The 17,425-nt window shown below is 49.2% G+C and overlaps 2 protein-coding genes across 12 annotated transcripts in view; one reads left to right on the top strand and one right to left on the bottom strand.

Annotated features, from left to right (window-relative positions):
* Positions 1–1,547: 1,547 nt before the first annotated feature.
* Positions 1,548–10,360, top strand: TP53INP2 (tumor protein p53 inducible nuclear protein 2). 4 transcript variants are annotated; one of them, XM_082600477.1, is made up of 4 exons: positions 1,548–1,763; positions 5,651–5,807; positions 6,211–6,499; positions 6,951–10,360. In XM_082600477.1, the coding sequence occupies exons 2-4, from the start codon at positions 5,684–5,686 to the stop codon at positions 7,198–7,200; spliced, it is 663 nt and encodes a 220-aa protein (XP_082456603.1). In that variant the 5' UTR covers positions 1,548–1,763; positions 5,651–5,683; the 3' UTR covers positions 7,201–10,360. The 4 variants fall into 4 exon arrangements, with proteins under 4 accessions (XP_082456603.1, XP_082456604.1, XP_082456601.1 ...); XM_082600478.1 differs by having other exon boundaries at positions 1,551–1,763; positions 5,633–5,807; positions 6,331–6,499; XM_082600475.1 differs by having other exon boundaries at positions 1,551–1,763; positions 5,633–5,807.
* A 676-nt stretch (positions 10,361–11,036) lies between these two features.
* NCOA6 (nuclear receptor coactivator 6) overlaps positions 11,037–17,425 on the bottom strand; it is a 106,802-nt gene continuing 100,413 nt past the window's right edge. For 5 of the 8 annotated variants that reach the window (XM_082645580.1, XM_082645575.1, XM_082645574.1 and 2 more), the window contains one exon: positions 11,038–12,055. In XM_082645580.1, coding sequence (XP_082501706.1) covers positions 12,012–12,055 — 44 coding nt within the window. In that variant the 3' untranslated portion in view covers positions 11,038–12,011. Of the gene's footprint in view, positions 12,056–17,425 lie in introns of all 8 variants that reach the window. The other 3 variants (XM_082645577.1, XM_082645578.1, XM_082645579.1) reach the window with 1 other exon arrangement.

Genomic DNA, 17,425 nt, shown 5'->3' with positions numbered 1-17,425 from the left:
AAGAATATCTAAAAGGAAACTTGGGACTTCCCTGGTGGCTCAGTGGTTAAGACTCCGCCTGCCAATGCAGGGGACACGGGTTTGATCCCTGGTCCGGGAAGATCCCACATGCTGCGGAGCAACTAAGCCCGTGCGCCACAACTACTGAGCCCGTGTGCCACAGCTACTGAAGCCCATGTGCCTAGAGCCCGTGCTCTGCAACAAGAGAAACCACTGCAATGAGAAGCCCTCACACCGCAACGAAGAGTAGCCCTTGCTTGCTGCAAATAGAGAAAGCCCGCGTGCAGCAAAAAAAAAAAAAAAAAAAAAAAAAAAAGGGTAACTGGATATGTTAGGTTTGACAGATAAGGAAATTGAGGCCCAGAGAGGTAACATGACTTGCTTGGGGTCACACAGCAAGTTTGGGGGAAATCAGGGCTGGGCCCACGTCTCCTGGGGGAGGCTGAAGCACTCTGGGGTTTTGATAATCTGGTGCATGTAGAGAGTGGAGAGAGTTGGAGCCAGGAACTATGGGTTCAAATCCTGGCTCTGCCATTTACTATAGCTGTGTGACCTTGGGAAGTCACTCAGGCTCTCTGAGGCTGTTTCCTCAACTGGAAAAGGAGGATAACACCCACCTTTTGGGATTGTTGTGAAGATCAAAACACATATAAAGCAGTATAGCACAGTGCCTGGCACTCAGTAAGTGTTCAATAAATGTCAGCTACTGGTCTGGCAGCGGCAATAATTTCTGTTGAGTGTATTATTGAATATGAATCTACATACTAACAGTTAGTGAGATTTGTCTGTTTCCGTGTGTGTAAATCCGGGCTAATAACCAGTCCCTGTCCTGTCACTTTTCTGTCCAGCCCCTGCAGCAGAATGGGTTAATAAGGTGTGTAAACGTTCCAGTGCTGAGCACTCAATGGTTATTCAGCCCAGAGCAATTCCTCTCCAAGTCCTACTCCGCAAAATTTCCTGTCAGCCTAACCAACTCTTCTATACTGCCGGGTGCTCCCCTGGAACCAGAGAAAAGGGATGTCCCCCACCTCTCAAGCCTGCCCAGCTGAGGAAAAATGGGGTGGGAAAGCAGCGAACGCGTACGCTGAGAAGGTGAGACAGAAAAGGGAGAGCAGGGAGAAGGGTGGTGAGGAGGAGGGAGGTGCACGAACGTGGTGTGGAGTTGAGAAAAGGGTAGAGACTGAGGGATATAGGATAGGATATAGGATGCAGGTGAAAGGACAAGAGGGGCAGTGCGAGAGGTGAGGGCGCTGAGATATGCGGAGGGAGTGCAGGAAGATGGGGATCTCGTAGGAAGGAGTGGGAACCCTCCTCTTTGAGAGGTCCGTGCGTCGCCCAGGGGTAGGGGGTCCAAGCTTCCAGCAGTCGCTTCTCCGGGCCGCCGCCCCTAGGATCGGAGTCGGGATCCCGGGGAGGGAGCCACTAGCCAGCGAACCGTGGAGGAGGCGGGGAGGGGGGATCCGCAACCTGGGATTGGCCGCCGCTCCGCCGGTCGGTGACGCGAGGCGGGCGGGCCCCTTTGTGACATCACAATCAGCTGTTTGAACGTTCCAATTTGTGCCGTGAGCACGGCAGCGGCGGCTGCAGACTCAAAGCCCCGCGGGCGAGCGCAGCAGCCCTGAGCGTCCGACACGTACCCCAGCCGCCTTCCCGCCCAGCCCCCGCGATGCGGCCGCGCCTGTGATCAGCCGCCGACCCCGGGACGCCCCGCGTCACAACTACCTCAGCGCCACCTCCGCCCGCCGCACCGCCCCAGTCCCCAGGTGAGTTCCGACCGGCTTTGGCCAGGGGGCTCCCGGAGCCTGGGAACACGCCCCGCGCCCCCAGCTCCTGGGTCTTTGTCTGTCTCCGTCGGCGGCCGCCGGGGCTGCATTCCCGTCTCCGGATTGGCTGCCGCAAGCCGGGTAGACCATGACGTCTCCCGATTTGCATATGACATTGAGACGTCACCAAGGCCGGCACCGCCCCCCCCACCCCCTCTCGGCTCAGGTCGCTTGTCCTCCGGTGACCCGTTGGGCGCTGGGTTGGGGCTGGGCCTATGGGTGAGTGACGCTGAAAGGCAGCGGGACCAGAGGGTCCTCCAGTTTCCTGGGCTAATCCAGGAGCTGGGGTCAAGCCTCTGATCCCCTACTTTCTTCTTGCGACTTGAGAGAGATTCCGAAGGCGCTACTGGGTCTAGGTTGGGGGGAGGGAGTTGTCAGGAGTTCAGGGGCCCCTGAAGCTTCGGCTCCAGGTCACTGGGGCAGCGCCAGATGGTGGTACAACCCCCTCCCTCTGGCTCCAGGTTCTGCACCCCTGGGACTAACATCATAACTTTCTCCGAATCCCTGACATGTGTGAAGTGCCTTAGCTGACGTCATTCCCAGCCCCCAAACGAGGGGTCTTAGACCCCATTTCATGGAAGGGAAACTGAGGCCCTGAGAGGGGAAATGGCTTACTCGAGGTCATGCAGCCAGTTAGAGTCATGCACCTAGTGAGTAGCAGATGCATTAGCCATGGGCACATAGCTAGTAGGAGCTCATTACAAGTAACAAGTTACACATCCTGCTTCCACTGAAGACTCTACCTTGGGCTAAGCACCATCCAAATTTGATAGAGCTCCTAGGTTTCCTCACTCCTGGATCTTTTTCCAGGAGGTCTCTGGACATTGGGTCCCCTTTTGAGGCCCTGACTCTCACTCCGTTCTTTGGAGTTTCCAAGCCCAATAAAATCACTGCCTCCTAGCTGTTCTGACCACAGAAATGTGAGTCAATGCCTGCCTCAGGGTGTCTCCGATGTTGGGATGGAGTGGAGGTGAGAGTTCCCTCTGTTTGGCTCTTCTTCACCTCCCAGCCCCAGAGTTGTCAGCTAGAGAGGACTGACCTGGTCTAGTGCTAGGGACTACAAGGCTTGTGCTGCCCCTCTCTGCTCACAGAGAGGGACCAGAGAAGGAGCAGGAGAAGGAGAGCCTCTGACTTTCCAAATAGATGGGCCTATGGGCTGGACCAGCAGTCCCATCCCACCCTAGACTTTGCTCAAGCATGGCCTGGATGGGGTAGAGGTGGCTTGGGGCTCCAGTGTTATTCTGGGCACAGCTGCTATAGTTATTAAAGGGAACGGTTCTCCCTGGAGCAGAGCTGGGAGTGTAAGAACCAGGAACTGGCAGGGTTGGGAAAGAAAAAGCCTGGGAGCCTCCCTCAGTGGTCATGAGAGGAGGCAGGCACTGGCTGGCTGGTGAGGTTCTCAGTTCTGGCTCTGGCACTGACTTTCTGTGTGACCTCAGGCAGGGAGCTTCCCCCACCCTAAGCCTCCCTTACCTCAATCTGTTTGTAATTTGAGGAGGCCCAGAGTAGACTCTGGTACACAGTGGGATGATGAATCTTGGTGCCAGGAACCTCAGACTCTTTTATAGCTGAGAGAGGCAGTGACTTGATCAAAGTCTAACTTCTGTCTGACTTCCCCATGTCCCCTGAATCATTATATTTTGGGGGGCGGTTTACTGAGGGCTTCCTGACTGTGTTCACTCCGGACTGAATACTCAGTGACCTGGGGCCAGGCCTGCTCTGCCACCATCTAGCTGTGTGTCTTTGGGTAGACTTATGTCCTCTGATCCTCAGCTTGCAAAATGGGCTGGGTGAATATCATGGCTCCTGAAACACCTATTAACTTCCTTTTCATTTTCTCAGTGAAGCAGTAGGTCCTTGGAAAGAGGGTGTGCCTCAACAAGGCCCCAATCTTCCCTTCCTTCAGGAGGGGCCAAACTCTCTGGATTTTTGGTAACTGAGTCACTAACTCCCTGTGGCTACAGATGGGCTGGGATATGTGGCTTGTGCTGGGCAGGCACTAGTTGAGAGTGGCCCAACCTTTCATAATCCCTGAAGATCTACCACCAGGGAGGCCAACACCCAGGCAGCACTTTCTTCTGGAGCCCACCGTGGATCTGCAAAATGTATAAGTACTCTCAGGGCATAGAGTTTAGGTGATTCTGTGGCAAGTGTGAAAATATACCCAGGGATTGGGAGAGGTAGCAACAACCATAAGAAATACCCCAGGTGGGTTAGCAATAAGAGTAGAATGCCTCCAGGGAATGGAAGTGTGGACATGCCCCCAGGGAGTTTTACTGAAAGTGTGGAAACATCCTTAGAGGAAGGTGACAAGTGGCTGAGTAGCAAAACTGTTGGCTATCTTCGGGGACATGTGGAGAGTCAAGCTCCAGGGACATCCAGGGGGCCTGGCCAGCAGCCCCTAGCCCAGGTCTAGTCCTGAGGTAGGCTTGGTGTTTACATTCCTGTAGCAGGGGGTCTCCGTCCTCATCTTCACTGAGGGAAGGACTGATTAAGGGCTTGAGTCCTGGTCAAACCCTCAGTCCTCATACTTAAGGCCTCCTGGGGTCTGGTAGCTCCCTCCCTCCATCATCACCTCCCACTGACCTGCTATCTCCCTGGGGCCAGGCAACCTGATCTTCTTCCTCCTAGCCAGGGATGCTGCCCTTGAGCAGGAGCTTGGGAGTAGGGAGTAAGAGGGGGGAGGGCCTGTGGGAATAGGATCTTCATCTGACAGACACAGTTGAGGCCTATGTGATCACAGGGTGAGGATGGTAGCTGTTCTGTGGGATTTCTGCTAGGGAGCACTTTTCAAGCCACACAGACTCAAGTAGTGGTTCTTAATCTCTGGTGTCAAGGACCGCTGTTTAGGAAATCATGATGAAAACCAAGGTTCTTCTTTTCAGAAAAATACACATGGACCATGGCCCCAGGCCACTAAGTTAAAAATGCCTAATCCAGACAGATACCCAGCAAAGGCAATGGAGTATAGTGATCTGGAATCTGCATGGGTTAAAATCCTGTGTGTCTTACTAGCTTTGAGATTTTGGGCCAATTATCTTACGTCTCTGAGCCTCAGTTTCTTCACCTATAAAAAAGTAATAATAATTATACCCACTTCCTAGAGTAATCATGGGGATTACATGAGGTAATATAGGTAAAGTGCTTAGTATAGTACTTGGCACATGAATGTTAGCTATATGATGATGATGATGACGACGACGATGATGGTGATGATAAATAATCACAATACTGGGCGATTTCTTCCTTGCTTGGAGAACTATTTTTACCCTTCAAGGTCCAGGTTGGATGTCCAATCCTCTGGGGAACCTTCCCTGACAGAGTCTGGTCATATATATCACTCCTAGAGCATGCAACAATATTAATAATTATTAATAATAAACTAGTTGATTAGTTTATTGAATGCTTACTCTGTGCCCAGGTGCTGTTCTGAGCACTTTGTGTTTAGCTCGTTTAATTCTTATGAGAGCCCAGAGAGGATACTATTATTAGCTCATTTAATTCCTATAAGGGCTGAGAGGAGGATACTATTATCCTTGCCATTTGACAGATGAGAAAACTAAAGCACAGGTAAGTTAAATAACTTCTAAGGTCATACAGAAAACAAAAGCTTGAAGGCAGGCTGACTTACCAGAAAGGGAACACACACACACACACACACACACACACACACACACACACACACACGACAAAGCTTTCCCACGCATCCCTGTTGTACCCTTATCACTGTTCTGGGGGCTGGGGGAGGTATCCCCAGCCCCAATGGGGAGACCAGTCTGTGGTGCCTCTGACTCCTCTCTACCTCCCAGGTTTCTGCTCTGCCATAGGGCAGCCCCCTGAGGCCTCTTCACTCCCCCACCATGCTCCAGCGCCTCACCAGCCTCTTCTTCAGCTCCCCGGCGCCCCCCGAGGACCCCGACTGCCCTCAAGCCTTCGTCTCCGAGGAGGATGAAGTGGATGGCTGGCTCATTATTGACCTGGCGGGTGAGGCCCGAGTCTGGGGCCAGGACTGACTCCTGGGCCTGTGAAGTCGTCATTAGGGCAAGTGGCAGAGCAGTTGAGCAGGGAGCTGCTAAGGGGTTGGGGAGGGCCTACTGGGCAAATTGGGGCTGAGGCAGTAATATTAGAGGTGGAGGGTAACAGGGCCCCATCCCATGCAAGCTGGGGCCACCTCCTGGCGGTACAGTGTTGGAGTCCACACCTCACGCGCCCTAGGGCAGCAGGTCGAGACTGTGGATGCCCGTTGGGTATGGCGGGCGGGGCTGCGTGTCGGACTAACTATGCCCTTTCTCTCCCTGCCCCATTGTGTCCGGTGTGTGTGTGTGTGTGTGTGTCCCTCCGTGCTGCGCCCCCTCCTCCGCATGGCTCCCCCTCCCGCGCCACGTAGACAGCTTCACAGCTCCACCCAGCCCCGGGGCCGCCCCGGCCCCTGCGGGCCGCCCTCCGCCCGCACCCTCCTTGATGGATGAGAGCTGGTTTGTTACCCCTCCGGCCTGTTTTACTGCAGAAGGGCCTGGGCTCGGGCCTGCCCGCCTCCAGAGCAGCCCCCTGGAGGACCTCCTCATCGAGCACCCCAGCATGTCCGTTTACGTGACCGGCAGCACCATAGTGCTGGAGCCTGGACCTCCTTCCCCGCACCCTGACGCCGCCCTGCCAGACGGAGACCTTAGCGACGGGTGAGCCGGCCGGGGGTGGAGCCTGGAGGCCTAGAGAAGCTTGTCTTGGAGGCTAGGGTCCCCGCTGCAGGAGCGAGCCCAGGAGACCCCCTGGCAGTGCAGGGGCGGGGCCTTTAGAGGCGGGTCTTCAAGGCAAAGGGTGGGGCCCATGGGCCGGAATGAAGCTAGACCTGAAGGTAAAGGGGCGGGGCTTTGAGACAAGGAGAGGCGTGGCTTCGTGGCTAGGGCGGGGCTTGAGAGAGAGAGCTTCGAGGCTTGGGCTCGCTGAGACGGTAGGCATCTCCAGGTTGGCTTGGAGGAAGGGCTGGTACCCACAAGAAGGGCATTGTGCTCCCCCCTAGGAGCAGAGACCAAATCGTGCGAGGGTGCGGGGACAGGGTGGGAAGTGCCAGCGCTCTCCTCCGTCCCCCACGACTTGTCTAACCCTGACTGCCTCGCTCTGTCCCCTCAGGGAGTTGGCGCCTGCTCGCCGTGAACCCCGGGCCCTGCACCACGCCGCCCCTCTGCCGGCGCGGGCCGCACTGCTGGAGAAGGCGGGCCAGGCGCGGCGCCTGCAGCGGGCCCGGCAGCGGGCCGAGCGCCACGCCCTGAGCGCCAAAGTGGTGCAACGGCAGAACCGCGCCCGCGAGAGCCGTCCACGCCGGCCCAAGCACCAGGGCAGCTTTGTCTACCAGCCGTGCCAGCGCCAGTTCAACTACTGAGCTTCCGCCGGCCGTGCCGCAACCCCTCGCTGACTCCCGACCCTTATGCAGCCCCTCCGCCGCAGCCAGTGTGCTGCTCGAGGGGCGCCTGCAGCCCACTTCGGGCTGGACACCACAACCTCCCTTCTTCTTAAGTGTGTGAGGTGGGGGTGATAGCCTCTCTCTCTCTCTCTCTCTCCCTCCCACCCTCCCACTCCTTCTATTTCCCTATCTCTGATCCTCTAATCCTACTCTAACCTCCCCCCAGCTCCCTTCACCCTCCCACCTTCTGGCCCCTTCTGGCATCTAATCCTCCATCTCCACCACCGCCGACACTCCGTCGGTTCCCATCCTGATCTTTGCCCTGACATTCTCCATCCCTGCCCTCCGGTCCTCTACTTCTGGCCCACTCCTATTTCTTAGAGTGTCTTCTTCCAGTTTCATATCTGGCTCATTCCCTACCTTCAGCTCCCACTTCACAAGCCTCAGTCTATCTAATGTTTGGCACTGCATTCACTCCTGCTCCCTTATTACTCATTCCCAGTAATTCTCCCACTGCGACTAAAGGGTTCTGCCTTTAGTCTTCCCCTTCCCTCTCCTCTGGGGGCTGGGCTCCTTGGAGTTGCCTAGGCATGGAAAGGTAAGGTATGTGGGAAAGGACTGTGAGATGTGAGTTAGAGGGAGAAGGTGGAGGGAATCGAGGAAAAGAGGAAACCTATTGAAAATGTAGACAGGACAGACAGGTTGAGATGCTGTAGGGAGCAGGGCACAATGGGGGCTGGCACGGTGCTTACTCAGAGAGGCCAAGCCCTGCTCTCAAGCTGGAGCCTGGAGTCTACTCCCACATCCCTTTTCTACAATGCCACCTCCCAAATCTCTTCCTGAAATCAACCCCTCTGCAGGTCCCTGTATCTGAAAGGCTTAGTTAGTACCTTGCTGCCCTACCCACATCAACCCAGCAGTAAAGGCTGGGCAAGGCCCTGCCATCCTAGTCATCTGTTCACATGCCCAAAGTGCTAGAACTAGCTTAGGAGAGATGCAGGCCAGAGGGGATTCTAGGCAGGGGAAGGACACACCCCAGAATAAGAATGCAGAATGATGATGCTGGGGAGGACAAGCTGTGGGGTGAAGCCAACCAAGGAGTGGCAGCCAGCCTTCATCTTGCCTCTGGCCTTGTATTTCACACTCTGCCAGGATGGCTAATAAACACTCCTAAGTAGGAGGCCAGAAGCCCCACTGCCACAATCCCCAGATAGTCCCTGTCCAGGTTCAGGGCCTTTAGGGGAGACTCTCTTCATTTTCTTTCCCAGAAGAAAGAAAATTCATTTCTCTCCTCCTTTCTAGGCTGCTGGGGGGAAATGGGTACCCTATGGTTCCCCTTCCCTTCTCCTCCAGTAAGTACCTGGAAGAGGGAACCTGAATATCTGGGTGAGACAAAGGGGACAGGGGCAGCCAGCTTTCCCCTTCTCACGGTGGGATTGACTCTTGGGCTCAGACACCAGCAACAGCCTCTTGGGATGCCCCGAGTTGCTTCCCCTTTCCTCTTTCTGTCCTTTTTTAGTGTGTGCTCTTTCTTCCCTGAAACCTTTAAGATTTCCTATTACATACTAACACAGGTCTTTCCCTTCAATTCTAGGTTTCTAGGCCTCACAGCCAAGCTGAGGCTTACAGAAAACTCTGCAACCCCATGCGGGCAAAGGCAGCTGCCCTCCCTGACCCTACAACCCTAGGTCTCCAGTAGGGTGTATGGATAAGGGAGGGGGTAGCCCCATGGATGCTGGGATAGGGACAGAGAAAGCCCTGTTGGGGTCTCCTGTCCAAGGGAATAAGCCAAATTTACAGTAAGAGCAGATCAAAGTCCCCATGCTGGTCCACTAGGGCCCCAGTAGTTGACAACCTTGCTCCTCTCTCCAGCGTTCTCCTTCAGTTACGACCTAGTCCCTTTTATTCTTCCAGCTACTCCTTGGTTACTTCACAGCCAGCTTAGGGTCTTCAGCACTTCCAAGAGCTGAAACTCCCTCCAACTCTTCTTGCCTACTCCTTTGCTGCCAGCTGGAGCCTAGGCTCAGTTCTGGGCAGTGCTCACGATCCTTCTGTGGGGGAAAAGTGAGTTATAGGGCATTTGGCTCAAATTTCAAAGGCCCCTACCTTACCCGTATTTCTGGAGGCTCCTGTAGTTCTAGAACCCTCCAACATAATCACCTGGCTGGTTGCAAGGCTCATGTTTTTGTACTTTCCTATAGATTCTGTAGCATTTGAGTGCGGCAATATTTTAATTGTGTATAGATTTCTAAGAGCCAACAGTAGTTTGGTCTCCTGCTAGTCTGACTCCTGAAGCATCAGACCTCGTCATACTGTACTGACTGTGTATGTGCCTTTCACCTTGAGCATGCTTCAGGATTTCTTTTTAAACCACAGAACTTGAATACATGAGGGAACCAGAATTCACAAAGTCCTATGCAACCTTAGACAGGAGGAGGTTAGAGAGTCTGTCTTTACTGATGTTTCAGAGACCCTGTAGAAGTTTGTTCCAGACTGCATTACTTAATGTCAAGACTACCAGCGCTTTGCCAAAACTGAGTATGTGAGAGGGACCCCTATTTCTAGAGTGAGTCCCAGTTACATCAAAGGACAACTTCCAGTAATTCTCCAATACATCTCTCTTCAAACTGGGTGTCATTTCCAGCCTTTGCCAGTCTGGCCCCATCAGGGTACCATCTGTGTATGAATGCAGTTTGCTGCTGTTTTGGAGTATGCTTGCTCCCTGGCCCCCACCTGGAACCTTGAGTTTGCTTTGACCCATAATGTTAGGTGCGTTGAGGACCCCACCAGAGCTCTTGGATGACTCCTCAGATCCATGTGGCTTTACGTGAGGGGACTGAAGGCAGACATAACACGGCCCCTTATATCTTCCCTCTTGCCCTGCTGCCTAGTTCCAAATGGAACCAATAAGATGAGTGCGTCCCTCCTGGGTGTGTGTTGAGACTGGCTGAAAAGAGGAGACTCTGGTTGACCATGTTACGACATGTTGACAGACTCAAGGACACAACCGCCTCAGCCTGGTCACGTGGCATGCCTGTGTATGTGTGTAACAGGATTCTGATTGTTAGATTGTAATGTTATTCCTCTATGGGAGAAAAAGTTAATATAAAGAAAAACAAATAAAAATCTATTTAAAGCACATTATGCTTTCTTCCTGAGTATAGCTAAAGTAGGAGAAGCACTTTGCAATCTCAAACACAGTATTGGCTTAGGGTGTTATTGTTAGGCTGGCTTTGGTTCTGGTTGTGCGTGTGTCATACAGGGAAGGAAGAGGGTAGATAAGCTTGCTGGTAACAGAGCCAGACAATGTGGGGTGACTCAGAAATAACTACTTTTAGAGAATCCTTATAATGCAAGACACATTTAAAAAAAGGAAAATAAGAGCATGAGAATCACCAATTCATCCTTTTGGTCTCAGGCACTGGCTTATGGAACCCCTGAAGGGGAAGGGATGGAGTATATGTCTAGCTGGAGGAGGCAGCAGAAGGCTGGGGCCCAGACCAAGATAAAGACAGGACCCCAAGCACTGAAGTCCCCTGAATGTTGGGGGTAGGGTAGGGGCAGAAGCAGCTGGTTTGGAGACCACAATTTTTAAGGCAAGAACTGAGCCAGGAAAGGGAAAAACCTAGGCACACTGATGAGCCACCCCAGGCCTGATGCAGATGAGAAACAGGGCAGCCAAAGAGTGGAAAATAGTGGATATCTCTGAAGTACATAATGCAAAATGACAACTTTTATTTGGGAGCTGCTCCATTTAACCACGGACATGGACTGAAGTTAGAAACCTGACCTAAACTGGGCTAGATTCTTGATGCTGTTACAAAAAATCTTGCTGGTCAGTCTGGGCTTATCTCTTGAATGGAGGAGGTGTAAACATAGTTGTGTTGCAGCAATCCATCGTGTGCATGGAGAAGCAGATGAATGAGGTAGAGAAGAGTGCCATCTGGTTTGCTGATGGCTTCCTGTCTCCAGAAAGTCTTGGGTGACCTTTGATCCTCTCTAAGTTGATTCTGTCATTTTGCAACCAAAAGAAATCTGATCAATATCAAAGTGCCTGGTATAGTACTGAAAAGAGCTAGTTTCTTCAAAGCCAAGAATGAGTTGAGTAAGTAAGTATGTACATTTTCCACAACTTGCCAGGTGGGCATCTCAAGTGTAATGAGGACATGATGGGATTCTAATTCACAAAGAAGGCCGTTCCTATTCATTTATGGTCCAAAGAAAGAGCTTGCTTACCCAATAATCCCTTACCAATAACATACGTTTATGTTCTAGGACAAAGACATTTATTTAACACATTCAGTATTTCACATTGTACAAACCCTTAGATTCTCTTTATTCACTGGTCCATTTCTACAACAGATACATCCAAAACACTATATAATAAAATTATGTACAACATTTCCAAATGAGAAGATTCTTTTTGCCCCACTACTGCTATTCACACACAGTACTTCCACAGCACAATACATCATTAGAAGATCTAAAAATGCTCACCCTGTACTCTAGGCTGCTTAGGAAATGTGAAAACTATTAACATAATCACATTAGCTCCTCTCAATACATGGCAACATTTTAGAAACCTTGAACTTCATCTTGCAACACCAAAAGGGTTCAACAACTCTGCTTTCCCCATTGCACTTTATGAAACAGGTTGCAGGGACCAGGAAAAGGACCACATTATTAAAATAACTAACTGTACAGAAATGGATTTTAAAAAGTCACAGCTCAAAATCGCTTTTTGTAAAATTCACACACATTTACAAATATCAAGTCGTCATTCAGCTTGTTTACTTGGATTTTCTTCGCTTGGATTGCACCGCACTGGTTATGTCTGTGGGGAGAAAGGAGGACATATTCAGCTGAGGCAATTCTTTATAGCAGTGCCTTTTAGGCAGTCCACAGGAACCAGGGCTGACCTAAGTGGAGCCCTACTGGACTCTGAATCAGTCTAAGGTCCTCAAAAGGGGCACTCAGTGTGAAGAGGGTCTCAGACTTCTCGGCCCTGTGAACTAGGGCCTGGCGATTAGGGAAATGTTATACAGGTAGTGGAAGGTGAAGCAAACATACATGAAAAAGGTGCCAAGATGGGGAGAGCTGCTTTAGCTGGGCAATTAACCCCACAATCTCCATCACCTGTTTCCATCACCCAATGAAATGATGGACAGACTGACAGTGCTTTTGGTGAGAAATCAATAAGTGATGTTACAAGCAAGTAAGTGAATTGTGCCACAAAAAAAAAACAGCCTCTGGAGCCAAGCCATTGTTTTGCAGTGAGGAACTCTTTTTGCCATGCCATAGTCAAAGTCTCTAAATAACATGACTATGACCGTTGGTCAGCAAGTGTCTACCATGGCCTAGCCAGGTATCATCAAGGCTGTGGATATACCTGTGCATGTATGGAAGGCATGGAAGCAATTCAGAGCAAGCCACAGCCTGCTGTGAGCCCAGGTGAGCCTGAAGGCTTCATGGAAGAGGTGGGAACTGAGTGGTTTATATCAGTGACAGGGTAACAGTGACATAAAAGGGAAGGAGTGTGTTTTAATTCTTTTAATTCCTCTTGTATTATTCATGTCTTAAACTCAAACTCAACGTATAAACTCTCTCAAAAACTTTTTCAACACAAAAGTCTTCTACAGCAAAGTACAATCAATAGCCTGAAGCTCTCCAACTGTAAACATTTCTTTAAAATCTCATATTGATCTTAAAAATTCACCCTCATTCTTCATGCTGCTCCATAATAGATATTTTGGATTTAAAACGAAAAAAAATGTTTTAGAATTACTTCCCATCAAGGACAAAAAAATGTTTTCTATTTAATACATAAATGTGTAAGATGAATCCAACTTATCCATTTCTAGAAACTAGGCTGAACTCTCTGATGCTGCATGTTAGGTTCAGTATTCTAAGCAATTTTTCTTCTCTCTTTTGTATTGTATCATATTTTGAGAACCCAGACTCAAAATGTAGAGCAAAAAGCAAAAATTTTATCACTCTGTTAGCTAAGTAACTGCTAAGAAGTGAAACCTAGATGACTTTCCAAGAGGTGGCCCGTACAGTGTTTTTAGGCTTCTATAGGTGGAAATTTCAATATATACATCTTACTGGGAGATTATGATGCTTGTGCCAGGTGGTAGAATCAGTTTCTCTGATTTACTCATTAGTCTTTTGCTAATCAGAGGACAGTAAATCTGACAGGATGTTGACAATGGTGTTATTTTAATTCCATGTAAATAAACGGAGTCTCACGTAGTGCACAACTCCCCATAATCAACCCTTTATGTCCAACTCTCAAGCTTCATCTTCACTGTAGCAAATTTGTCATTTGCAGTAAAAACATACAGGGTTTTGTCTTGACTGAGTGTTCATCCTTAGAGAAATGTCTGTTAATTAGGTCAACTTTGGGAGCTTCTCCTTTGTTGTGATACGAACGATCAAGTGGTGTGTCTGAGAAACACATGTGTGGCTGGGAAAAGTGGTTAGGAGTGGGGGAATAAACAACCTCAGGCTCCCCCCTCCATTCCTTCCTTGCTTGTTCCCATCTGTCACTGCTCTAAAGCACCCAATCATCTGGCAGGCTGCCTCTGCTTCTGAGGATGAATCAATGAGTGAGGCCATGAGTAAACAAGTGATCTGTGCTAGAAACTGGAAACAAACAAACAAAAAAGCCTTTTAGATACTAGGGTGAGCGGTGGCAGTGGTGGTGTAGGGTGGTGTAGCGTGGAGCTTTACCTTCTAAGGAGTTTTATAAATTGACCTTGACCTTGCTCACTTCATTACGCTTTTTACTGTTCTAAGTCTAGCCAAGATTTCTACTTAATTGTAAAAAAATTCTGGAAATTTCCTTTCAAAATCTGTATGGCTGGTTTCTAAATGATGCTACAAGAGTGCAGTTTCAGGTAGTTACTGTTTAGGGTTTTCTCCCATAAGATGTATCTAATTATGCTTATTCTACAATAATAACACGTACGTTTTAAGTATATCTGTATACTCTGTGTTTTTTTAGGTTGTTGCTTCTCAAGTCACTAGCTGTGGATAGGATAGAGCTATCACCCCACTATGCTGTCAGAGGCATCTTAGGGCACCCCAGGGACACCCACAGCTGCTGCTGATTACAGGTTGCTCTGAACTTCCCTCTTATTAGCATATTTTCCCAGGTTTCAAACTTGTACGTTGAACTTCATGTTTTTAACTACTGATCCTTTCTCCCAGGTGAAAATATAACATAAAACTACTATAAACAGAAGACTAAAGAATATCAAGGGAAACTAGAAAAATCATTTCTGTGTTAATGGGGAACTCATCATATCAGGAAGCAGAACTACTCATTTGCCTATTTATAAACAACACATCTGATCAAGTGCAATTTTAAAAAGAAGTTCACTGATTTGTGGGAGCCAATTTTTGTGTCTGTAATTAAAAGTGGTAGGGCAGTGGGGGTCAGTGGGGGGAACCAAACCAACCAAAAACAAAACAACAGATTAGAGAGTGACCTATCAACCAAGTGGGCCTCCCTGGACTTGCCCAGAAATCATCTATCCCAACTACTGCAATCTGGTAGTCTAGTAGGCCTTGGCTAGCATGACATAAGCAAACTCCGTTCTCAGAGCAGAAGAATGATTAATGTTACTGGTTCTCAACAATACAAAAAGTACCAATACTTCTCATTATAAACTGCTCATAATATTTCTCAGCTTTCTCATGAAAAAACGCAGACTGTTTCTGATTTTGTTTGTGCATAAATGACCAAAATCTTATGAGTACGAAAAGGCAAAACCCTCTTTTCCCTTCAAAACTTTAAGTACTGATGCTGCAGGAAGATGTTTCAGGTACCCAGCACTATATACGTCTACAAGTTCGAGACACATACATTTCATTTATTTATCTATTTATTTATTTATTTATTGGCTGCATTGGGTCTTCGTTGCTGCAAGTGGGCTTTCTCTAGTTGTGGTGAGCGGGGGCTACTCTTTGTTGCAGTGCACGGGCTTCTCATTGCGGTGGCTTCTCTTGTTGTGGAGCATGGGCTCGAGGCATGTGGGTTTCAGTAGTTGCGGCGCGTGGGCTCAGTAGTTGCGGCACGCGGGCTCAGTAGTTGTGGCGCATGGGCTCTAGGGCACGTGGGCTTCAGTAGTTGTGGCTCGCAGGCTCTAGAGCGCAGGCTCAGTAGCTGTGGTGCACAGGCTTAGTTGCTCTGCAGTATGTGGGATCTTCCTGGACCAGGGATCAAATCATGAGCCCTGCATTGGCAGGCAGATTCTTAACCACTGCGCCACCAGGGAAGTCCTGAGACACACAGATTTTAGAAGCCAGATTGATATTTTATGACACTCCCTGGGTATGGGTTCAAATATAATCACAGGAAATTATTTTATGACTTTGGTTCATTTTTGGATACAACATAGAAGGCCAAATAATATGCATATTAATTCTTTAATTTGGATCCAAGAGCTCTAACACTTAAAAATCAAGAGCTACAGCATTCATTTCTGATTTAAAAAGTAACTTACCCTAGAACAGTTAAAGACTGATAGACTGAGGGCTTGAGGCTGATGTGGAGATCTAGGTATGACTGTGATTCCTGGGGTCTGGCCAGAACCCTGACATCCTCTAGGAGACACTGACCCAGAATCCCTCCATGTAATATCACAAAGCCTGAGAGTCATTATGGCCTCTTCTAAGCCAGTTGCTAAGTCTCAAAGCATGGATGGGGCAGGCATTCCAACATGACTACCATCACCTTGGGACAATGTCCAGTTTAAGTGTACGGCCTATACACGCCACCCCCCTTCTAAAACAGGTTCCAGCTTTCCATCTTTTCTTGGCTGGCAGTTATCTACAGAGTGGCTCTAATTTGGGCATCTCTTAACTGTCCCAGCTGCTAGATTAATTCTTTCTGGTGCACTGTAAATGACACCTTTAGTATCCTGAGGCTCTGGGCTCAAGTCAGATTCTCCAAAAGCTGGTGTATGACATCTCTAAAGGTCAGCACTTTTTCCCCTGCTTTAAAGATAACTACATACCATATTCTAAAGCCTAGAAGACCCTGATCCTTTAGGAAAAAGAATACATAGAATTGAGGGGAAGCAGATTTTCTCATAGAACTCCAGGAATCTTCCATTTTATGCTTCCTTCCAAACAGGTTTTTGCCGAGGAGATGATTCCCAGGGAGGGAGAAGAAAGTTGTTGGTTCCACTTCTACATCCAAAGTGGGGATACCTAAAGAGGACCCTGGCTGTGGTGTACATGGTATGTCTGGAGAGGAAAGAAGGCCCTTCCCATCCTCTCCCCTCTCTGGCAGGCTGAGGTAAGGTGACTTCTACATCTCTTCTTTACCTGTGCATGATCTGCAGACCTGTGGCTTCCTCCCAGGAGCTCTTGTGACGCATTATGAAATTCCTACCCAGAAACGTGACCTATCAACCTGAGTTCTCAGGTCAGTATCTGGTGTGGGTGCACCACAACCTGCCCTGGTCTTCAGGCTGGTATCCTAATGGTACGTGACTGTTTTGTAGCAGCCCGGCTGATATCAGGCACTTGGCCAGGATGCCAGCTCTTGCCTAACCTAAGCTACTCAAGCTCAGCGCATTTCCTGAGAGAATGAAACCCTCCCTCAGATCTGGGCCTTTGCACATGCTATACCTTTTGCCTGGATAATGCTTCCTCATTCTTCAGGTCTCAGCCTAAACATCATTTTCTCCAGAAAGCCTTCACTGACTTGACAGGGGAACAAAGCATCCCAGCTATTGAGTTGGTCAAAAAGTTCCTTCGGTTTTTAAGTAAAAATAAAAGACACATTTTTCATTGTCACGAAGAACTCTATTGAACAACGTATTCACCGTTTTGTTCCACTAACTTCTGCCATTTTTCAGGCAACTTCATAATTCCACCTTCTCAAAACTTTTTATCTTTTTGAGCAAAGAACTGTTGTTCCAGGTGCCTTTTACAGTATTCCAGGGAATTGAAAATTTTTTCCATTAAGAGAATATTGTAAAGACAGAAATAAATGGAAATCCGAAGGTGCAATGTCTGGTGAATATGGTGGATGAAACAGAACTTCCCAGCCAAGCTGTAACAGTTTTTGCCTGGTCGTCAAAGAAACATGAGGTCTTGCGTTATCCTGATGGAAGACTATGCGTTTTCTTTTTTTCTCTTTCTTTTTTTTTGCGGTACGCGGGCCTCTCACTGTTGTGGCCTCTCCCGT

Source organism: Mesoplodon mirus (assembly GCF_964341445.2).
Source record: "Mesoplodon mirus genome assembly, chromosome: 15".
NCBI classification, from domain to species: Eukaryota; Metazoa; Chordata; class Mammalia; order Artiodactyla; family Ziphiidae; genus Mesoplodon; species Mesoplodon mirus.
Note: the sequence above shows the minus strand (reverse complement) of the source record. Positions and strands in the feature narration are given on the sequence as shown.